The sequence below is a fragment of the Oncorhynchus clarkii genome, chromosome 29 (assembly GCF_045791955.1).
Source record: "Oncorhynchus clarkii lewisi isolate Uvic-CL-2024 chromosome 29, UVic_Ocla_1.0, whole genome shotgun sequence".
NCBI classification, from domain to species: domain Eukaryota; kingdom Metazoa; phylum Chordata; class Actinopteri; order Salmoniformes; family Salmonidae; genus Oncorhynchus; species Oncorhynchus clarkii.
In genome coordinates, this window is record NC_092175.1 from 41,004,257 (window position 1) to 41,029,256 (window position 25,000).

Sequence of the window (25,000 nt, forward strand, 5' to 3'; positions counted from 1 at the left end):
ATAAGGAAATCAGTCAATTGAAATGGATTTATTAGACCCTAATCTATGGATTTCACATGACTGGGCGCAGCCATGGAGGGCCTGGGATGTCATAGGTCCACCCACTTGGGAGCCAGGCCCAGCCAATCAGAATGAGTTTTTCCCACAAAAGGGCTTTATTACAGACAGAAATACTCCTCAGTTTCATCAGATGTCCGGGTGGCTGGTTTCAGACGATTCTCTGGCAACAGCTCCGGAGGACATTCCTACAGTCAGCATGTCAATTGCACGCCCCCTCAAAACTCTGTGGCATTGTGTTGTGTGACAAAACTGCAAATTTAGAGTGGCCTTTTATAGTCCCCAGCACAAGGTGCACCTGTGTAAGGATCAAGCTGTTGAATCATTTTCTTAATATGCCACACCTGTCAGGTGGATAGGTTATCTTGGCAAAGGAAAAATGCTCACTAACAGGGATGTAAACAAATCCATTCATATCCAAGAGAAATTACTTATGCTACAGACAGAAGAGGGACTAGCCACTCCTCAGAGTCTGGTTCCTCTCTAGGTTTCTTCCTAGGTTCCTGCCTTCTAGGGACTTTTTTTTGTAACTCTGCATCATTGCTTTCCTTGCTCTTTGGGGCTTTAGGCTGAGTATCTGTAAAGCAGTTTGTGACAGAGAACTACTGATGTAAAAAGGTCTTTATTAAATACGTTTGATTGATTGATTGATTAATTGAGTTAAGGGGTTGGCTTTTAAATTAGGCAACGTTTGTGGAATCTCTTTCAGTGTCTCACCATGAAGTCCTACTACATGGGTTTAAAGGTTATCATCATGGGAATAAGATCTTACCTGAGTCAGGTATGAGGACCTTGTCGATGAGGTGGATGACTCCGTTGGAGGTGACAATGTCTTTTTTCAGGACCATCTTGATCCCGTTGACCGTCAGGCTGTCTCCGTCACAGCCGATCTCAATGGTGCTGCCCTCCACTGTCTCATACACAGACCCAGCCATGATGGCCTCAGAGCACTGCACACTGTTTAACAGGTGGTAGTTCACCAGGGCTATGGGAGAGAGAGGGAGTAGGAGTAGGAGAGGAGAGGAGAGGAGAGGAGAGGAGAGGAGAGGAGAGGTGGAAAGGCGGAATAGTGTTATAACTTTTTGAGGTCAAGGACACTCTTTGTGATATTACATATAGCAGGGACTACCTCATAATCAGAACACAAGTGAGATAAAAAAAAATAGCATACAAGGAGTTTTAATATGCCTTTGGCAGTGCATGGCCGGACAAAACAAGTCTCGGACTTTGGGAAGGAACATTTTAAAGGCCCTCTTCTTGGCATCAGAGAAAATGTTTTCAAGCTAATATCCTGCAATTCTACACATTTTGCCATGTGAGAGATTTGTGTTGTTGTTGCAGCTTTAAAGCTAATGTGTGACCAGGAAACAGGAAACTACGTGTATGTTGCAATTCACGACTTCACAGGAGAGTCGCTTGAACGTAAAAACCTTTTTTTGGGATCAAAATGTGAACTTTTGTGTGCTTTAATAACACACTTCTGTTGTGGTTGTTGTTTAACCAGCTAAAGTTAGCTGGCTGGCTCGTTAGCTAACGTTACGTAACGTGTGTGATCTTAAATGTTGTTTACCTAGCTAGGTTCATTGTTTACCTACCTAGGTACATTGTTTACCTAGTTAGGTTCATTGCTTCCCTGGCTGGATTCGTTGTTTACCTAGCTAGGTACATTGTTTACCTAGCTAGGTTCATTGTTTACCTAGCTGGCTAGCTACCTGTCTTAAGCTAAAGTGTATTGTTAACTAGCTAGCTAGTGTTAGCTGGCTGGCTCCCTAGCAGACTTTGTTATTCATTTCCCAGAGCTGTTTACTTTTCTAGTTAGAGCCTAATGTTAGGCATTGTTGTTAATCTAGATAAGATTAGCTGGCTGGCTCGTTAGCCAAAGTTAAGTGACGTGTGTACAACACCCGTTGAATATGGACGGTGTCAGGAAACGTCTGCAAAAAAGTGTAATGAAATTGTTGCCAGCAGGGCTGGTTAGACTGTTTTCATGTTATCCAGAGGTAAACAAATCATCGGCCAGAGGGTCAAGTGTGCGCTCTGAACGCAAGGAGATGGGTGGGGGATAAAGCTTAAGAGGGTGTGAACAATGTTGAACGGGTGTAGACGAAGAGAGACCTTCAGTAGATACCAAAACATTCAAGGGCAATTGTCTTAAAAGAGTGTTAACAAGCTCATCATCTTTCAAAGCAGAATTACTTCCCCATTGTTCCTCAACTGTAGTGTATGATATCCCATTTTGTAGCTCTGAGTCTCTACTTTTATCTATTGCAAAATTTGTTTTTTTTAAATCACATTTTGCTACATAAGACAGAATCCAGGTGCTGAGTCACATATCCTGTAATTCTCATTTTTTATGAGGCAGAAATAAAACTGTTTTAAAGCTTCAATTACAGTGAAACAATGTATAATTCGTGGAGTAATGTGGAAAACAATATCCCTGTGAGCCTCCCAGGCCCATTGTTGCCCAGGATTAACAACATACATTGGAGATTAATCATATTTTATTGTAGTGTATTACACCCTCTAGACTTGTTCCACGGATCCCTTGGGCAAATTTTATGTGTTGTTGTTAGTAATATACCTTAAAAAATTCAAGTAAATCATTATAATATATGTATATATATATATATATATATATATATACACACACTACTGTTCAAACGTTTGGGATCACTTAGAAAGTCCTTGTTTTTGAAAGAAAAGCACATTTTTGTCCATTAAAATAACATGAAATTGATCAGAAATACAGTGTAGACATTGTTAATGTTGTAAATGATTATTGTAGCTGGAAATGGCTGATATTTAATGGAACATCTACATAGGAGTACAGAGGCCCATTGTCAGCAACCATCACTCCTGTGTTCCAATGGCACGTTGTGTTAGCTAATCCAAGTTTATCATTTTAAAAGGCTAATTGATCATTAGAAACTCAACTCAACCTTTACAGTTATTTAAAGTGAATGTGTAGTTCTTATTGAAACCGATAGAGTCACTGGGACACTGTAGGGGGTCGTGCTTTGAGTTGTAATAGCTTGAAAATGTTGACAGGCCTTTTTAAGACCTGTTGGACAGGACAGGACAGGACAGGACAGGACAGGACAGGACAGCACACTGTGACTGTGTGAAAATACTGGCCCAGGACAGTAAGTCTGTTCAGGACGTTCTGTTTGGCCAGTGGTTGGTTGGTTGTTCCACAAGGTGATATCATATGCTCTTGTTTCTCTCAGCTCTAACAATAAATATGGGATTGTTTGAGAGAGAGAGAGAGAGAGAGAGAGAGAGAGAGAGAGAGAGAGAGAGTGGAGAGAGAGAGACAGAGAGAGAGAGAGAGAGAGAGAGAGAGAGAGAGAGAGAGAGACAAATAGAAAGAGATGGAGACAGAAAGAGAAAGAGAGAAAGAGAGAGAGAGAGAGAGAAACAGAGAGAGAGGAGAGAGAGAGAGAGGAGAGAGAGAGAGGAGAGAGAGAGACAGAGAGAGAGAGAGAGAGAGAGAGAGAGAGAGAGAGAGAGGAGAGAGAGAGAGAGAGAGAGGAGAGAGAGAGAGAGAGGGAAGGGTAGAGAGGAGAGAGAAGAGAGAGGAGAGAGAGAAACAGAGAGAGAGAGAGAGAGAAAGAGAGAGAGAGAGAGAGAAACAGAGAGAGAGAGAGAGAGAGAGAGAGAGAGAGAGAGAGAGAGAGAGAGGAGAGATAGAGGTGAGCGAGGAGAGAAGAGAGAGAAGAGAGAGGAGAGAGGGAAGGGTAGAGAGGAGAGAGAAGAGAGAGGAGAGAGAGAAATAGAGAGAGAAACAGAGAGAGAGAAACAGAGAGAGAGGAGAGAGAGAGAGAGAGAGAGAGACAGAGAGACAGAGAGACAGAGAGAGACAGAGAGAGAGAGAGAGAGAGAGACAGAGAGACAGAGAGAGACAGAGAGACATAGAGACAGAGAGAGACAGAGAGAGAGAGAGAGAGAGAGAGAGAGAGAGACCCTACACAGAGAGTACACAGCGGCAGAATACCTGACCACTGTGACTGACCCAAAATTAAGGAAAGCTTTGACTATGTACAGACTCAGTGAGCATAGCCTTGCTATTGAGAAAGGCCGCCGTAGGCAGACATGGCTCTCAAGAGAAGACAGGCTATGTGCTCACTGCCCACAAAATGAGGTGGAAACTGAGCTGCCCTTCCTAACCTCCTGCCCAATGTATGACCATATTAGAGAGACATATTTCCCTCAGATTACACAGATCCACAAAGAATTCGAAAACAAACCCAATTTTGATAAACTCCCATATCTACTGGGTGAAATTCCACAGTGTGCCATCACAGCAGCAAGATTTGTGACCTGTTGTCACAAGAAAAGGGCAACCAGTGAAGAACAAACACCATTGTAAATACAACCCATATTTATGCTTATTTATTTTATCTTGTGTCCTTTAACCATTTGTACATTGTTTAAACACTGTATATATATAATATGACATTTGTAATGTCTTTATTGTTTTGAAACTCCTGTATGTGTAATGTTTACTGTTAATTTTTATTGTTTATTTCACTTTATATATTATCTACCTCACTTGCTTTGGCAATGTTAACACATGTTTCCCATGCCAATAAAGCCCTTGAATTGAATTGAATTGAATTGAGAGAGAGACACAGAGAGAGAGAGAATGAGAGAGAGAGAAAGAGACAGAGAGAGAGAGAGACAGAGAGACAGAGAGAGATAAATAGAATGTCAGTGTGGCCAGCCTGGATCTTATTCTTCCTATGGAGCTGATTCCATTCCAATCCTGAAAACCAGTATCTTCCCCACATCCCTTCCCTCTGATACTCAGATTGGAATGGGGCCGTCGCCTGATGGCTTACGACCTGTAGGTCCTGGCGACCCTATTATTGTCTGGGAGCTGTGATCTCTGCTGCTGATCAGATCTCAAAGGAACAGTCTGTCTGAGTTCACTAGGGGACTCGTGGTGTTTTGCTAGTTGGATGGAGCTGACAGCAATGAAAAGGCAGTGCAAAAAATTTGCTAAATTAGCAGGTTATTTTTCAACTATGCTACACCTCATGATCTGCACACACACACACACACACACACACACACACACACACACACACACACACACACACACACACACACACACACACACACACACACACACACACACACACACACACACACACACACACACACACACACACACACACACACACACACACACACACACACACCAAAGTGTCGGCGAGTCAGCCTCTCACATCACAGTGTGAGTGAATGTGACAAGCTGAAATGTGTCCATGATCTAAGAGTCCTCTACTACTACTTTAGACCAGGGCCCTATGGCACCCTATTCCCGGGGCGGCAGGGTAGCCTAGTGGTTAGAGCGTTGGACTAGTAACCGGAAGGTTGCGAGTTCAAACCCCCGAGCTGACAAGGTACAAATCTGTCGTTCTGCCCCTGAACAGGCAGTTAACCCACTGTTCCCAGGCCGTCATTGAAAATAAGAATTTGTTCTTAACTGACTTGCCTGGTTAAATAAAGGTAAAATAAAAATAAAAAAAAATAGTGCACTACTTTAGACCAGAGCCCTATGGCACCCTATTCCCTATATAGTGCACTACTTTAGACCAGAGCCCTATGGCACCCTAATCCCTATATATAGTGCACTACTTTAGACCAAAGCCTGATGGGCTCTACTGTATATAGGGGATAGGACACCAATTGGGATGCACCCCATCTGTCTGGGGAGAGCTGGCACTGAGACTAGCAGAACCAGTCTCTATTACAGGCCTAACAATCCTGATAAACCCACAGACCTCACAGAGCAATGAGGACATTATGGCTGTTACCCAACACACACCACGTTGCTGACATAGTCAGAGAGAGAGAGAGAGAGAGATGCACTTCATGGGACACCCCGTTTTTGTAGTCAGAGAGAGAGAGAGAGAGATGCACTCCCCAATGACACCCTGTTTTCTATATAGTGCACTTCGTTTGATCAGAGCCCTATGATTTATGGTCATAAGTAGTGCACTATATAGGTAATAAGGGTTTCCATTTGGGACGCGGACAGAGAAAGACAGGCTCCAGCCCTTCTTGACTTTGGACAGCTTGCCCACCCGTCTGTGGTTAGCATCATTGTTTGCGAAACTGTCTAAGAATCTAAGGCTGATGTGGTAAGTTTGTGCGTGTGTGTGCGCGCGCGCGCGCGTGTGTGTGTGTGTGTGTGTGTGTGTGTGTGTGTGTGTGTGTGTGTGTGTGTGTTTGTGTGTGTGTGTGTGTGTGTGTGTGTGTGTGCGTGTGTGTGTTTACACAGTGATCTGGCAATCTGTATAGGGACACCACAAAGGCACTACATGCTAACAGTTAGCGCTGGCTAACCAGTGACTGAGCAACCAGCACAGACGTGTGAGTGTGCGCTCCTATGTGTGCTCCTGTGAGGGCTCCTGTCTGTGTGTGCTCCTGTGTGTGCTCCTGTGTGTGCTCCTGTAGGGCTCCTGTCTGTGTGTGCTCCTGTGTGTGCTCCTGTGTGTGCTCCTGTGTGTGCTTCTGTGAGGGCTCATATGTGTGCTCCTGTGAGGGCTCCTGTCTGTGTGTGCTCCTGTGTGTGCTCCTGTGTGTGCTCCTGTGTGTGTGTTCCTGTGTGTGTCTCTGGGGATCTTGTGTGTGCTCCTGTGTGTGTCTCTGGGGATCTTGTGTGTTCTCCTCCTAACCCTAGCAGTCACTGTGAATACAGGTTTTAGGGTGATTAAACTATGGCTGAATTCCAATAGGAATTACTAATCAATTTGCAAGCCGGCATAATGTAACTTGCAGGTAGGGTGTCAAGATTCAGTACATTTCCCAGGTTTTCTAGAAATCTTTTTGGGGGAAAATCCCTCAACCAGGATTGTTAATTTTTTTTATCTGGGAATTTGGGTAAAGTTATCGGAATTTTTCAACTTTACTTGCAGACCCGATGAGGCCTGTAAACCATGACTTTCAGGCCACTGAGTTAGGGTAAAGCTTATGAGATATGTTGCCATAAAGAGTTTAATTATGATGACAACATTCACATAGGAACTCACTTCCATATGACTGAAAAAAATTATAATAATTTAACAACCATGTCTTTGTCACTAACAACTACAGGCATGGGTAAAATCTCTACAACTCACTCAAAAAAGCAAGGCACACTGGGAAATTATATTGGATGCATTACTCAACATTTTCTAGCTATTACACAACTCAAATCATGACCCCCGGTACAGAGTCCCAGTGACTCCATCGGTTTGAATAAGGTTTTAATAAATGTGCAAGCATTTCTATCCATTTGTCATTTTGGGGTATTGTGTGTAGATTGCTGATGATTTGTACATGTTTTTTTCAATTTTAGAATAAGGCTTTAACGTAACAAAATATGGAAAAAGGAATGGGTTGTGAATACGTTCCGAAGGTACTGTAGGTGAGTGGTTATTGGTATTTTTATTGGCTACCTCCGATGACTTCCTTGTCTCCCATGATGCGTTCCAGGAAGCTGGCCCCGAGGTTCTCCATGGCCTCGTTGGTGGGAGCAAACAGGGTGAAGTGACCTGGCTGGCCCATTTTATCCATCACCCCTGAGGCCAAGGCTACAGCCTAAAGGGAGAGGACAAAATCAAAATCAAATCAAATCAAATCAAATGTTATTTGTCACATACACATGGTTAGCAGATGTTAATGCGAGTGTAGCGAAATGCTTGTGCTTCTAGTTCCGACAATGCAGTAATAACCAACAAGTAATCTAACTAACAATTCCAAAACTACTACCTTATAGACACAAGTGTAAGGGGATAAAGAATATGCACATAAAGATATATGAATGAGTGATGGTACAGAACAGCATAGGCAAGATGCAGTAGATGGTATCGATTACAGTATATACATATGAGATGAGTATGTAAACAAAGTGGCATAGTTTAAAGTGGCTAGTGATACATGTATTACATAAAGATGCAGTAGATGATATAGAGTACAGTATATACGTATACATATGAGATGAGTAATGTAGGGACAGGAGACTTAGTACTGTACTCCTTCTAATACTATCACCACTTCTAATGCTACAACAGCTTCCCCATCCCATCTCAGACATTCCAGCTGCGTTTTCACCGCAATCCCAATTCTAATATTTTCGTGAAGTGTTAGTGAAGGTAGAAAACCTATCTGGTCAGATTGATACTAGCCACTGTCATATTGTGGTCACGTTACAGTAAGAGATTACTATCAGGTATGCATGCTGAAGGAGGAGAGACAGATTACAGTCAGGTATGCATGCTGAAGGAGGGAGACAGATTACAGTCAGGTATGCATGCTGAAGGTGGAGAGGTCAGATTACAGTCAGGTATGCATGCTGAAGACGGGTAGTCAGATTACAGTCAGGTATGCATGCTGAAGGAGGGGATGTCAGATTACAGTCAGGTATGCATGCTGAAAGAGGGGAGGTCAGATTACAGTCAGGTATGCATGCTGAAGGTGGAGAGGTCAGATTACAGTCAGGTATGCATGCTGAAGACGGGTAGTCAGATTACAGTCAGGTATGCATTTTGAAGGAGGGGAGGTCAGATTACAGTCAGGTATGCATGCTGAAGGAGGAGAGACAGATTACAGTCAGGTATGCATGCTGAAGGAGGGGAGGTCAGATTACAGTCAGGTATGCATGCTGAAGGAGGAGAGACAGATTACAGTCAGGTATGCATGCTGAAGGAGGGAGACAGATTACAGTCAGGTATGCATGCTGAAGGAGGGAGACAGATTACAGTCAGGTATGCATGCTGAAGGAGGGGAGATCAGATTACAGTCAGGTATGCATGCTGAAGGAGGGGAGGTCAGATTACAGTCAGGTATGCATGCTGAAGGAGGAGAGACAGATTACAGTCAGGTATGCATGCTGAAGGAGGGAGACAGATTACAGTCAGGTATGCATGCTGAAGGAGGGATACATATTACAGTCAGGTATGCATTTTGAAGGAGGGGAGGTCAGATTACAGTCAGGTATGCATGCTGAAGGAGGAGAGACAGATTACAGTCAGGTATGCATGCTGAAGGAGGAGAGGTCAGATTACAGTCAGGTATGCATGCTGAAGGAGGGGAGGTCAGATTACAGTCAGTTATGCATGCTGAAGGAGGGGAGACAGATTACAGTCAGTTATGCATGCTGAAGGAGGAGAGGTCAGATTACAGTCAGGTATGCATGCTGAAGGAGGGGAGGTCAGATTACAGTCAGTTATGCATGCTGAAGGAGGAGAGGTCAGATTACAGTCAGTTATGCATGCTGAAGGAGGAGAGGTCAGATTACAGTCAGGTACGTACGCTGAAGGAGGAGAGGTCTTCGTTGACCTCCAGGATATCCTTGATAGTGTTGCCTACAGCGGTGATGACACGGTCGATGACATGGACCACCCCATTGGTCGCCACCTGGTTACCATGGATAATCCTGGCACAGTTCACTGTGACGATCTGCAGAGGAAAAGAGGTGATTGGTTAATTGCCATGATTCATTGAATCATTCATCCTCTGAAAATAACAATGATATAAAGTGATTGATGTGAGGTAAAATAAACATGCCTGTGATTTAGGGCTAGGTAGGGGTTGACAGAATAAATACAACTAGGCCAACAGTCTAGCGATAAGAGCACCTAGGGAATTTTCCCCTTCAGATTTGTCCTGTAAAAAAAAAAATCTGATGCTAAATGAATTACTAAACTTCATTTTTAAGCTAATGTTTTATCGCAATTATTTATGAAAAAGACCTGCCAGCTGTATTTTGCAGAGGGGGCACACTGACTGAACCAGTCAATAAGTACTGAATAAGACTCACATTCATTTCAATCTTTTACCTGGATTTTAGCAGAGATGCAGAGAAGAAAATGTAGTTTCTCAAAAAAACAAAAACAATAACCACACATAAAAATATTAATTATGATGCCATGATATTGTATGTGCCTGTATTGATGATGTGTGTTATGATCCCATGTGTAATGTGTTGTAATTTTGATGTAATATCCTAGGCATGTTAGTGCAGTATATTGAGATGTGTAATTTACAAACAGTCAGAATGACACCCAATTTTACAGGTAAACCGTATTTTCACGCCAACCAGTAGCCTGTAGTGTACCGTAATATTACAGGATATTTTTAGCAGTTCAGGTACCTGTAAATTGCCGTAAAACAACGGTGCCTAAAAGGTAAGTACAAGTATTTCTTACCGTAAATTACTTTACGGTAACATACTGCACCTTTTTTAAATGGTACCTTTTATTTCATACAGGTGACTGGCTACCAGTAAGTTATATTAAACTGACAGATTTTTATGGGGATTTTTTTATTATGCTAATTCGATTTCATCGACCTTAGGGGGTTAAAAACAATATATATATATATATATATTTTTACAGAGTACATATCTACCTCAACTACCTCGTTCCCCTGCACATTGACTCAGTACTGGTACCCCGTGTATCAGTGTTTAACTTTTCTATTATGCCTCTCTGCATTGTTGGAAAAGGGCCCGTAAGTAAGTATTTCACTCTTAGTCTACACCTGTTGTTTACGAAGCATGTGACAAATTACATTTGATGTGACTTGATTTTGAATTCATTTGAGTTAGAGGTTTACTACGTACCCCATTGGAGTAGTGATTGATGTAGAGTCCCATGTTGTTGTACATGGAGGTGATATACTTGTCGTTCTTCAGATCTTTCGTTAGCATGCGCCGGTTGACCATGTGGTAGTGCAGGGCGTTGTACAGTTCGACGTTCACATTGCTCACCAAGGCACTACGCACCTCCTGGTGATGGGAGGAACAGGAGAGAGTTAGCGCGAGAGAGAGAGAGCAGAGCTATAACTGTCTAAGCAGCTTAATCTGAAACATACAAATTAACCAACGAATGAACAAATTAACAAACAAACTAACTTACAAAAATAAATAGCAAATGACGAACTACTGACTGAATGATTGAGTGACTGACTTCAGTTACTGCGACTTACAGGTTGCAGCAGGTCCCAGGCTTCGTTGCTTGGGGTGAACATGGTGAATGATCCCTTCCCTTCGATCTCCTCCCTCAGCTTAGAAAGGTCAGAATACTCCTGTGTGGTACTAGCCTTCACCAGGCCCAATGTGCCATACACATGGTCTATAGGAGCCACTGTAGGGGAGAGAGGGGAGACAGAAGATAGTGCTTAGGCTACAAAGTTTTTGAAGTCCTGGGACATCCTCACCTTCACCAGGTCCAAAGTGCCATAGGTTTATGAGCCACTGTGGATGCAGTCACAGTCAACAATATTGTCTACCAATCTTTTGATTTCTTTGTTAAATGGGAAAGCAGAGGGAAGATAATATTTTATTATAGAGTTAGAGTTATAGAGTTATTATAGAGTTATAGAGTTATTATAGATTTATAGAGTTATTATAGAGTTATAGAGTTATAGAGTTATTATAGAGATATAGTTATTATAGAGTTATTATAGAGTTATTATAGAGTTATAGAGTTATTATAGAGTTAGAGATATTATAGAGTTAGAGGTATTATAGAGTTATATAGTTATTATAGAGTTATATAGTTATTATATGGATATTGTAGAGGTATAGAGTTATTATAGAGTTATTATAGAGTTATTATAGAGTTATAGAGTTATAGAGTTATTATAGAGTTAGAGTTATTATAGAGTTAGAGTTATTATAGAGTTACAGAGTTATTATAGAGTTATAGAGTTATAGAGTTATTATAGAGTTATAGAGTTATTATAGAGTTAGAGTTGGTATAATCGCTGTAGAGTTATTATAGTCGCTGTAGAGTTATTATAGTCGCTGTATAGTTATTATAGTCGCTGTATAGTTATTATAGTCGCTGTATAGTTATTATAGTCGCTGTAGAGTTATTATATTCGCTGTAGAGTTATTATAGTCGCTGTATAGTTATTATAGTCGCTGTATAGTTATTATAGTCGCTGTAGAGTTATTATAGTCGCTGTATAGTTATTATAGTCACTGTAGAGTTATTATAGTCGCTGTAGAGTTATTATAGTCGCTGTATAGTTATTATAGTCGCTGTAGAGTTATTATAGTCGCTGTAGAGTTATTATAGTGTTATAGTTGTTATAGAGTTAGAGTTATTATAGTCACTATTGTTATTATAGAGTTAGAGTTATTATGGAGTTAGAGTTATTATAGTCACTGTAGAGTTATCATAGATTTAGAGTTATTATAGTTGCTATATAGTTATTATAGTCACTATAGAGTTATTATAGTCGCTATGGAGTTATTATAGTCGCTGTAGAGTTTTTATGGATTTACTATAGTTTCAATAGAGTTATTATAGTCATTGTATAGTTATTAATAGAGATAGAGTTATTATGAGTTTAAGTTATTATAGAGTTAGAGTTACCATAGTTATTATAGAGTTATCTTAGTCACTATAGAGTTATTATAGAGTTCTTATATGGTTATCGTAGTCACTATAGCGTTATTATATAGTTATTGTAGAGTTATCCTAGGCACTATAGAGTTATTATAGAGTTATTATAGAGTTATCTCAGTCACTATATAGTTATTATAGAGTTATTATAGAGTTATCTTAGTCACTATAGAGTTATTATAGAGTTATTATAGAGTTATCTTAGTCACTATAGAGTTATTATCGGCACTGTATGGTTATTATAGAGTTATAGTTATTGTAGAGTAGGAATATAGTTATTATAGTCGCTTTACAGTTATTATAGTTGTCATATATTTATAAGAGTTGCTATATCGTTATTTTTGTGGCTATATAGTTATTACAGTGGCTATAGAGTTTTTATATTGGCTATATAGTTATTATAGAGTTATATAGTTATTACAATGGCTATAGAGTTATTATAGAGTTATATAGTTGTTACAGTGGCTATAGAGTTTTTATAGAGTTATATAGTTATTACAATGGCTATAGAGTTATTATAGAGTTATATAGTTATTACAATGGCTATAGAGTTATCATAGTGGCAATATAGTTATTATAGAGTTATATAGTTGTTACAGTGGCTATAGAGTTTTTATAGAGTTATGTAGTTATTATAGTGGCTATAGAGTTTTATATTGGCTATATAGTTTTTATAGAGTTATATAGTTTTTATAGAGTTATATAGTTATTACAGTGGCTATAGAGTTTTTATAGTGGGTATATAGTTTTTATAGAGTTATATAGTTATTACAGTGGCTCTATAGTTATTACAGTGGCTCTATAGTTGTTACAGTGGCTATAGAGTTTTTATAGAGTTATGTAGTTATTATAGTGGCTATAGAGTTTTATATTGGCTATATGGTTATTATAGAGTTATATAGTTATTACAATGGCTATAGAGTTTTTATAGTGGCTTTAGAGTTTTTATAGGGTTATATAGTTATTATAGTGGCTATATAGTTATTATAGTGGCTATATAGTTTTATAGAGTTATATAGTTATCATAGTGGCAATAGAGTTATTATGGAGTTATATAGTTATTACAGTGGCTCTATAGTTATTACAGTGGCTATAGAGTTTTTATAGAGTTATATAGTTATTACAGTGGCTCTATAGTTATTACAGTGGCTATAGAGTTTTTATAGAGTTATATAGTTATTACAGTGGCTCTATAGTTATTACAGTGGCTCTATAGTTATTATAGTGGCTATAGAGTTTTATATTGGCTATATAGTTATTATAGAGTTATATAGTTTTTATAGAGTTATATAGTTATTACAATGCTATAGAGTTATTATAGAGTTATATAGTTATTACAATGGCTATAGAGTTTTATATAGAGTTATATAGTTATTACAATGGCTATAGAGTTATTATAGAGTTATATAGTTATTACAATGGCTATAGAGTTTTATATAGAGTTATATAGTTATTACAATGGCTATAGAGTTATTATAGAGTTATATAGTTATTACAATGGCTATAGAGTTTTATATAGAGTTATATAGTTATTACAATGGCTATAGAGTTATTATAGAGTTATACAGTTATTACAATTGCTATAGAGTTTTTATATAGTTAAATAGTTATTACAATGTCTATAGAGTTTTATATTGGCTATACAGTTATCACAGAGTTATATAGTTATTACAATGGCTATAGAGTTTTATAGAGTTATATAGTTATTAAAATGGCTTTATAGTTATTACAGTGGCTCTATAGTTATTACAGTGGTTATAGAGTTTTTATAGAGTTATGTAGTTATTATAGTGGCTATAGAGTTTTATAGTGGCTATATAGTTATCATAGAGTTATATAGTTTTTATAGTGGCTATAGAGTTTTTATAGTTATATAGTAATTGTGGTGGCTACGTAGTTATTATAGTGGCTATATATTCATTAAAGTTGCTATAGAGTTATTATAATCGTTTTTTATAGCCACTATTGAGGTATTAAAGTTGCTATATAGTTATTATGATGGCTATAGAGTTTTTATAGAGTAATATAGTTATTATAACTATATATAAAAACTCTTTGGACACTGTGTTAACTAACCTGCAGACGAGCTTCAATGACATGCAACTCTCCTTCCGTGGCCTCCAACTGCTCTTAAACGCTAGTAAAACTAAATGCATGCTCTTTAACCAATCGCTGCCTGCACCCGCTCGACCAGCATCACTACTCTGGACGGCTCTGACTTACGTGGAATAACTACACGAATACGTGGACAACTACAAATACCTAGGTTTCTGGTTAGACTGTAAACTCTCCTTCCAGACTCACATTAAGCATCTCCAATCCAAAATTAAATCTAGAATCTGCTTTCTATATCGCAACAAAGCATCCTTCACTCATGCTGCCAAACATACCCTTGTAAAACTGACCATCCTACCGATCCTCGACTTCGGTGATGTCATCTATAAAATAGCATCCAACACTCTACTCAACAAACTGGATGCAGTCTATCACAGTGCCATTTTGTCACCAAAGCCCCATACACTACCCACCATTGCGACCTGTACGCTCTCGTTGGTTGGCCCTAGCTTCATTCTCATCGCCAAACCCACTTGCTCCAGGTCATCTACAAGTCTCTGCTAGGTAAAGTCCCCCCTTATCTCAGCTCGCTGGTCACCATAGCAGCACCCACTCGTAGCACGCGCTCCAGCAGGTATATCTCTCTGGTCACCCCCAAAGCCAATTCCTCCTTTGGTCGTCTTTCCTTCCAGTTCTCTGCTGCCAATGACTGGAACGAACTGCAAAAATCTCTGAAGCTGGAGACTCATATCTCCCTCACTAGCTTTAAGAACCAGCTGTCAGAGCAGCTCACAGATCACCTGTACATAGCCCATCTGTAAACAGCCCATCTATCTACCTCATCCCCATAGTTTATTTAATTATTTATCTTGCTCCTTTGCACCCCAGTATCTCTACTTGCACATCCATCATTTGCACATCTACCATTCCAGTGTTTAATTGCCATATTGTAATTACTTCGCCACCATGGCCTATTTATTTCCTTAACTTACCTCATTTGCACTCACTGTATATAGACTTTTTGTTTTCTTTTGTTCTACTGTATTATTGACTGTATGTTTTGTTTATTCCATGTGTACTAGCCTCAACTAGCCTATCTGGTTAAATAAAGGTGAATAAATAACATAAATAAATAAAATAGTGTCTATAGAGTTAATATAGTGGCTATATAGTTTTTATAGTGGCTATAGGGTTTTTATAGTTATATAGTTATTATAGCAGCTATAGAGTTTTTAATAGAGCTACAGTATATAGTTATTTTAGTTGCTATAGAGGTATTATAGTTACAGAGTCATTATGGTCATGATAGAGTTATAGTAGTTGCTGTATAGTTATTACAGTTGCTGTAGAGCTACTATAGCGTTATAGAGGTAAGATGCATGATAGGGTGAAAGAGGTGGGACGTTGGAGTGTGTTGGGGATGAGGGTGACAGATGGAGGTAGGAAGTGGGAGTGTGTTGGGGATGAGGGTAACAGATGGAGGTGGGAAGTGGGAGTGTGTTGGGGATGAGGGTGACAAATGGAGGTAGGAAGTGGGAGTGTGTTGGGGATGAGGGTGACAGATGGAGGTGGGAAGTGGGAGTGTGTTGGGGATGAGGGTGACAGATAGAAGTCGGAAGTGGGAGTGTGTTGGGGATGAGGGTAACAGATGGAGGTGGGAAATGGGAGTGTGAGGATATTTAGGACATTTAGGAGCTTTGATTAAAGTCCATGAGAGTACACACCAGGGGCGAACTGGGACCAGAAATCGGCTCAGGCATTTCTGACAAACCAGACCATTTTTTTCCCACACTTGAGGCCCCCCATTATTAGCCTGATAATGATCATGTTGCGCAAGAAACTCAAGACAGGCCCACTAGACAAAAAAATGGACCAGCCCATCTGGCATTCGCCCGAAATGCCAGATGGCCAGTCCGCCCCTGGTAGACACTTACCTGCAGGGCATCCTTTCATGCCTTCCAGCTTCATGTAGCCAGGACAGCACTCATACAGAACCACCCTGGAGAAAAGACAAGACAGAAATTAGCTACATGATAAGATAACAGAGAGAAGTCGTCCGTCCGTATGAAAGTTAAGCCTAGTCATTACACTGGCCAAATCAAAACAACATGGTAAAGAGTTTGGAAGCAGAAAGAGAGGAAGAAGACATCAAACAACACCATTACAAGCACTATGGCGTCAGCCTCAGAAATAGAAAAGTAGAACACACTATAATTATTAAAGACAACATTGGCGGACTACACAAAGTGAAACAACCAAATAACTCCTCAATTTAAGCTGAATTGGAGCTGAATGGGCTTTGGAACGAAGTATGTCACCCATCTTGTATGAATTATGGGACTTATTGCACAAACCAAGACACTATTGATGTATAAAAGAAGATAATTATTCTTCTAAATGGGATATTTTCCCATGGACAAATGAGCTAACAATTATGATCTGGGAAGTGTATCATCTCTCCAGGGATCTTGTTCATCGTCTTTGTTTGTCCTTGTCCAATCATAAACAAGTGTTCAACAATGCTGTGGTATAAAGAGATAATAAGATCAGTATTGGAAACTGTATCGGATTGATTTCCAAACTATGACTACGGAGCTTGAACAGATGATGGACCAATAAATATTATAGTTCAATGCATGAAAGTAACTTTGTCAGAACGGATAAACTCGAGTGATTGCCAATTGTGTTTAGAAATATTATTTGCCTCATTTATGTTGCTGACTCCTAAAATTGCCTCCCATGGATTGGCAGGTTTTCACACTCTGTCAGTGTGTGTGTGTGTGTGTGTGTGTGTGTGTGTGTTTGTGTGTAAGATCAAAGCTAATTGCCCCGTTTATCCCGAAACATTAGTCAGCCTCTTACAGAGTGCCTTACATCACACACACACACACACACACACACACACACACACACACACACACACACACACACACACACACACACACACACACACACACACACACACACACACACACACACACACACACACACACACACACACACACACACAATACATAACCAAAAGTATGTGGACACCTGGTCGCCTCTTTGCTACTGAAACAGCCTCCACTCTTCTGGGAAGGCTTTCCACTAGATGTTGGTACATTGCTGTTATAACAGCCTCCACTCTTCTGGGAAGGCTTTCCACTAGATGTTGGAACATTGCTGCTATAACAGCCTCCACTCTTCTGGGAAGGCTTTCCACTAGATGTTGGAACTTTGCTGCGGGGACTTGCTTCCATTCAGCCACAAGAGTATTAGTGAGGTCGGGCACTAATGTTGGGTGATTAGGCCTGGCTCGCAGTCGGTGTTCCAATTCATTGCAAAGGTGTTCAATGGGGTTGAGGTCAGGGCTCTGCAGCCCAGTCAAGCTGAAACAGGAAAGGGCCTTCCCCAAACTGTTGCCACAAAGTTGTACGCACAGAATCGTCTGGAATGTAATTGTATGCTGTAGCGCTAAGATTTTGTTTCACTGGAGCTAAGAGGCTGAACCCTGAACAACTGTCACAGTCCATGATTCCTCCTACACCAGACGTTACACCGGGGCAGGTAGCGTTCTCCTGGCTTCTGCCAAACCCAAATTCGTCCGCCAAACTGCCAGATGGTGAAGCGTGATTTATCACTCCAGATACTGCGGTTCCACTGCTCCTGAGTCCAATGGCGGCTCGGTTTACACCACTCCAGCAGACTCTTGGCATTGTGCATGGTGATACTTAGGCTTGTGTGCTGCTGCTCGGCCATGGAAATCCATTTCATGAAGCTCCCGACAAACAATTATTGTGCTGGCATTGCTTCCAGAGGCAGTTTGGAACTCAGTACTGAGTGTTGCAACCGAGGACAGACAAGTTTTAAACGCCACACGCTTCAGCACTCGTCCTGTTCTGTGAGCAGAACACTGCAGAACACCAGAACAGAAACATCTGAATAATAACAGAACACTGTAGAACACCAGAACATCTGATTAATAACAGAACACTGTAGAACACCAGAACATCTGATTAATAACAGAACACTGTAGAACACCAGAACATCTGATTAATAACAGAACACTGTAGAACACCAGAACATCTGATTAATAACAGAACACTGTAGAACACCAGAACATCTGATTAATAACAGAACACCAGAACATCTGATTAATAACAGAACACTGTAGAACACCGGAACATCTGATTAATAACAGAACAATGTAGAACACCAGAACATCTGATTAATAACAGAACACTGTAGAACACCAGAACATCTGATTAATAACAGAACACTGTAGAACACCAGGTCATCTGATTAATAACAGAACACTGTAGAACACCAGAACAGAAACATCTGATTAATAACAGAACACTGTAGAACACCAGGACATCTGATTAATAACAGAGCACTGTAGAACACCAGATCATCTGATTAATAACAGAACACTGTAGAACACCAGATCATCTGATTAATAACAGAACACTGTAGAACACCAGAACATCTGATTAATAACAGAACACTGTAGAACACCAGAACAGAAACATCTGATTAATAACAGAACACTGTAGAACACCAGAACATCTGATTAATAACAGAACACTGTAGAACACCAGAACAGAAACATCTGATTAATAACAGAACACTATAGAACACCAGAACATCTGATTAATAACAGAACACTGTAGAACACCAGATCATCTGATTAATAACAGAACACTGTAGAACACCAGAACATCTGATTAATAACAGAACACTGTAGAACACCAGATCATCTGATTAATAACAGAACACTGTAGAACACCAGATCATCTGATTAATAACAGACCACTGTAGAACATCAGATCTGAAACATCTAGTCCTGTGCCCATGCCAGATGAGTTCCAGTTCATTGTTAAACAAGTATCAGTCACCTCAATCCACGGCCATACTCTTACTCTTCCTTCCTCTTGTTTCAACGACCCAGAGTCTGCTGTCTATAACAAACAAATCTCCTTGGAACTCTCTCCTTGCAGTAGCTGATTTGATTGGCTCACTGGTTTAGAAAACAGAACCATTTGGCCCTCTGATAAATAATAATACACATATTGTCAATAATATTGATAAATAACTGAAATACCAGTATGTGTTTTAGAAATGTAACCTTAGACAAGTCATTGAGATGAAATCTCTTTTACAAGAAAAACCTGTATTACTAACGTATGGCTGAAACCCCTCTAAAGTGTTAGCAACCAACTGTCTACATATGGCTGAAACCCCCTCTAGGGTGTTTATAACCCACTGTCTACGTATGGCTGAAACCCCCTCTAGGGTGTTAGTAACCCACTGTTTACGTATGGCTGAAAACCCCTCTAGGGTGTTTATAACCCACTGTCCATGTATGGCTGAAACCCCCTCTAGGGTGTCAGAAACCAACTGTCTACGTATGGCTGAAACCCCCCTAGGGTGTTAGTAACCCACTGTCTACATATGGCTGAAAACCCCTCTAGGGTGTCAGTAACCCACTGTCCATGTATGGCTGAAACCCCCCTAGGGTGTTAGTAACCCACTGTCTACATATGGCTGAAAACCCCTCTAGGGTGTTTATAACCCACTGTCTACATATGGCTGAAACCCCCTCTAGGGTGTCAGTAACCCACTGTCTACATATGGCTGAAACCCCCTCTAGGGTGTTAGTAACCCACTGTCTACATATGGCTGAAACCCCCTCTAGGGTGTCAGTAACCCACTGTCTACATATGGCTGAAACCCCCTCTAGGGTGTCAGTAACCCACTGTCTACATATGGCTGAAACCCCCTCTAGGGTGTCAGTAACCCACTGTCTACATATGGCTGAAACCCCCTCTAGGGTGTTTATAACCCACTGTCTACATATGGCTGAAACCCCCTCTAGGGTGTTTATAACCCACTGTCTACATATGGCTGAAACCCACTCTAGGGTGTTTATAACCCACTGTCTACATATGGCTGAAAACCCCTCTAGGGTGTCAGTAACCCACTGTCCATGTATGGCTGAAACCCCCCTAGGGTGTTAGTAACCCACTGTCTACATATGGCTGAAAACCCCTCTAGGGTGTTTATAACCCACTGTCTACATATGGCTGAAACCCCCTCTAGGGTGTCAGTAACCCACTGTCTACATATGGCTTAAACCCCCTCTAGGGTGTTAGTAACCCACTGTCTACATATGGCTGAAACCCCCTCTAGGGTGTCAGTAACCCACTGTCTACATATGGCTGAAACCCCCTCTAGGGTGTCAGTAACCCACTGTCTACATATGGCTGAAACCCCCTCTAGGGTGTCAGTAACCCACTGTTTACGTATGGCTGAAACCCCCTCTAGGGTGTCAGTAACCCACTGTCTACATATGGCTGAAACCCCCTATAGGGTGTCAGTAACCCACTGTCTACATATGGCTGAAACCCCCTCTAGGGTGTCAGTAACCCACTGTCTACATATGGCTGAAACCCCCTCTAGGGTGTCAGTAACCCACTGTCTACATATGGCTGAAACCCCCTCTAGGGTGTCAGTAACCCACTGTCTACATATGGCTGAAACCCCCTCTAGGGTGTTAGTAACCCACTGTCTACATATGGCTGAAACCCCCTCTAGGGTGTCAGTAACCCACTGTCTACATATGGCTGAAACCCCCTCTAGGGTGTTAGTAACCCACTGTCTACATATGGCTGAAACCCCCTCTAGGGTGTTTATAACCCACTGTCTACATATGGCTGAAACCCCCTCTAGGGTGTTTATAACCCACTGTCTACATATGGCTGAAACCCCCTCTAGAGTGTCAGTAACCCACTGTTTAGGTATGGCTGAATCCCCCTCTAGGGTGTCAGTAACCCACTGTCTACATATGGCTGAAAACCCCTCTAGAGTGTCAGTAACCCACTGTCTACGTATGGCTGAAACCCCCTCTAGGGTGTTTATAACCCACTGTCTACATATGGCTGAAACCCCCTCTAGAGTGTCAGTAACCCACTGTCTACATATGGCTGAAACCCCCTCTAGAGTGTCAGTAACCCACTGTCTACATATGGCTGAAACCCCCTCTAGAGTGTCAGTAACCCACTGTCTACGTCTGTAATAAACTCTCAGTGATTCTCTTTGTTTCTATAATTGTTACCAGATGAACCCTGCTAGCTGTGTGGTGTGTGTGTGTGTGTGTGTGTGTGTGTGTGTGTGTGTGTGTGTGTGTGTGTGTGTGTGTGTGTGTGTGTGTGTGTGTGTGTGTGTGTGTGTGTGTGTGTGTGTGTGTGTGTGCGTGTGCATGTGTGTGTGACCCTGCTAGGTAGGTCAACTAAGGAAATGAAGGCATTAAGCTCTCCACTTAGAGCAACTCAACCAATGAATAGAGTCTTCACTGTCATTACAGACTAACAAGGGCAGTCTTTGACCGATGAATGAAGAATAGCTAACAAGGACAAAGTGTTATATGACTAATGGATATAAAATAGGTATCCAAAGAATGGCGCTTAAAGTGAAATTTAGTGAGAAAAGGAGAATGTACGCTTTGTATAATCAGTTGCTGTACTGAAGAAACGAATAAATTAATTTGTTTCACTCTGTAATCTAGCTAATGGAAATAAAATGACACTGTCAGGTAATGTCAGGTAATAGATGTCAGGTAATAGATGTCAGGTAATAGATGTCAGGTAACAGATGTCAGGTAATAGATGTCAGGTAATAGATGTCAGGTAATGTCAGGTAATAGATGTCAGGTATTAGATGTCAGGTAATAGATGTCAGGTAATGTCAGGTAATAGATGTCAGGTAATAGATGTCAGGTAATAGATGTCAGGTAATAGATGTCAGGTAACAGATGTCAGGTAATAGATGTCAGGTAATAGATGTCAGGTAATAGATGTCAGGTAATGTCAGGTAATAGATGTCAGGTATTAGATGTCAGGTAATAGATGTCAGGTAATAGATGTCAGGTAACAGATGTCAGGTAATAGATGTCAGGTAATAGATGTCAGGTAAAGTAAGGTAATAGATGTCAGGTAACAGATGTCAGGTAATAGATGTCAGGTAATAGATGTCAGGTAATAGATGTCAGGTAACAGATGTCAGGTATTAGATGTCAGGTAATAGATGTCAGGTAATAGATGTCAGGGAACAGATGTCAGGTAATAGATGTCAGGTAATAGATGTCAGGTAACAGATGTCAGGTAATAGATGTCAGGTAATGTCAGGTAATAGATGTCAGGTAATAGATGTCAGGTAATAGATGTCAGGTAATGTCAGGTAATAGATGTCAGGTAATAGATGTCAGGTAATAGATGGCAGGTAACAGATGTCAGGTAATAGATGTCAGGTAATAGATGTCAGGTAATAGATGTCAGGTAATAGATGTCAGGTAATAGATGTCAGGTAATATCAGGTAACAGATGTCAGGTAATAGATGTCAGGTAATAGATGTCAGGTAATAGATGTCAGGTAACAGATGTCAGGTAATAGATGTCAGGTATTAGATGTCAGGTAATAGATGTCAGGTAATAGATGTCAGGTAATAGATGTCAGGTATTAGATGTCAGGTGTTAGATGTCAGGTAATAGATGTCAGGTAATGTCAGGTAACAGATGTCAGGTAATAGATGTCAGGTAATAGATGTCAGGTAATAGATGTCAGGTAACAGATGTCAGGTAATAGATGTCAGGTATTAGATGTCAGGTAATAGATGTCAGGTAATAGATGTCAGGTAATAGATGTCAGGTATTAGATGTCAGGTATTAGATGTCAGGTAATAGATGTCAGGTAATGGATGTCAGGTAATAGATGTCAGGTATTAGATGTCAGGTAATAGATGTCAGGTAATAGATGTCAGGTAATGTCAGGTAACAGATGTCAGGTAATAGATGTCAGGTAATAGATGTCAGGTAATAGATGTCAGGTAACAGATGTCAGGTAATAGATGTCAGGTATTAGATGTCAGGTAATAGATGTCAGGTAATAGATGTCAGGTAATAGATGTCAGGTATTAGATGTCAGGTATTAGATGTCAGGTAATAGATGTCAGGTAATGTCAGGTAACAGATGTCAGGTAATAGATGTCAGGTAATAGATGTCAGGTAATAGATGTCAGGTAACAGATGTCAGGTAATAGATGTTTTGTAACTGACTAGTATTGAACCCATTGCTCAGCGAGTACCGCATTCCGCCTGATTCTGCTCATCTGTTGCAAAAATACTTTACCGTTTAGTCTAGGAAGCAAACGGAACCAGACAAGGAGGGACCTACCTGAATGCGTACAATAGTAAACACTCTATTTTTATTCTTTTTTTATCCAAAAACTTTTCCCGTCTGGCGTAACGTTTTGCAACAAATGAAACGTTTTACAATGGAATCTGACCGCTGCATAACGCCCCAAGATCTGTTGATTCGCACGCTGTGTGTAAGGTTTCTCCAGCATGTCGTAGTACCGACCTGAAACCCTTACGGAACCCATGGTTATGTCAAAGCACCAGCAATTGGCTTTGCTGAACAGTCACACAACCATCACCCACTAGCTCCGGTGTATGCTAACAGACCCCTTTTGAATATATCGAGTATCGTTGGCTTCAATTAAGTAAGTGGATATACTGAGGCGTTTTAAGACATGAATAAACCTTTTATTAAGTACATCCGGACTGAGGAAATGGGGCCTGCTGTGGTGTGGTACGGATTATTGAGCTCTGGAGGCCATGGAAGCTGTGGTTAGTATAATACAGTGTCTGGTGTGGTTACTGAGTTGGTGACCCCAAGACAGATTTATGGCTAAAGCTGTACCAGTAATGGTCACCACAACTTATGCTACTACTGTCTTTAAGTTACTTTAGAATGTAATGTGTCTGTCTGTCTGTCTCTCTGTCTCTCTCTCTCTCTCTCTCTCTCTCTCTCTCTCTCTCTCTCTCTCTCTTTCTCTCTCTCTCTCTCTCTCTCTCTCTCTCTCTCTCTCTCTCTCTCTCTCTCTCTCACTGTCTCTCTCTCTCTCTCTCTCTCTCTCTCTCTGTCTCTCTCTCTCTGTCTGTCTGTCTCTCTTTCTCTGTCTCTCTTTCTCTGTCTCTCTCTCTCTGTCTCTCTCTCTCTCTCTCTCTCTCTGTCTCTCTCTGTCTCTCTCTCTCTGTCTCTCTCTCTCTCCCTCTCTCTCTGTCTCTCTCTCTCTGTCTCTGTCTCTCTTTCTCTGTCTCTCTCTCTTCTTCTATCTATCATCGTATCTCTCTCTGTCTTGATCTCAATGTTAAGAAGCAAACATACTATCATAAATCACTCACACCCTCTCATCACATCCAAACACAGCAATTATGTTTTATTATCCATAATAGACTGAAACAGACAAGCAGACAAAGACAAACACACACACGCACGCACGCACGCAACCACAGACACACACACAATCAAACACACAGACACGCACACACTAAACCCCCAACATACACTCTTTCCTCATCTCTAAACCACACCACACAACCAGCTCAGATACCACAGCTGGACAGATTTCCTCCAGAGGTGCTGAACAATGTTCCCAC

General features: G+C 40.7%; 2 protein-coding genes across 6 annotated transcripts in view; one reads left to right on the forward strand and one right to left on the reverse strand.

Moving 5' to 3' along the window:
- LOC139388601 (regulatory factor X-associated protein) overlaps window positions 1–25,000 on the forward strand; it is a 1,150,577-nt gene that overhangs the window by 393,701 nt on the left and 731,876 nt on the right. The gene's annotated exons all lie outside the window — the stretch shown is intronic.
- LOC139388098 (periostin, osteoblast specific factor a) overlaps window positions 1–25,000 on the reverse strand; it is an 84,685-nt gene that overhangs the window by 46,134 nt on the left and 13,551 nt on the right. For all 5 annotated transcript variants that reach the window (XM_071134666.1, XM_071134665.1, XM_071134664.1 and 2 more), the window contains exons 3-8: window positions 16,454–16,518; window positions 11,038–11,195; window positions 10,673–10,837; window positions 9,361–9,507; window positions 7,506–7,647; window positions 830–1,042 (exon numbers count right to left, since the gene is read on the reverse strand). In XM_071134666.1, coding sequence (XP_070990767.1) covers window positions 830–1,042; window positions 7,506–7,647; window positions 9,361–9,507; window positions 10,673–10,837; window positions 11,038–11,195; window positions 16,454–16,518 — 890 coding nt within the window. The remainder of the gene's footprint in view (window positions 1–829; window positions 1,043–7,505; window positions 7,648–9,360; window positions 9,508–10,672; window positions 10,838–11,037; window positions 11,196–16,453; window positions 16,519–25,000) is intronic.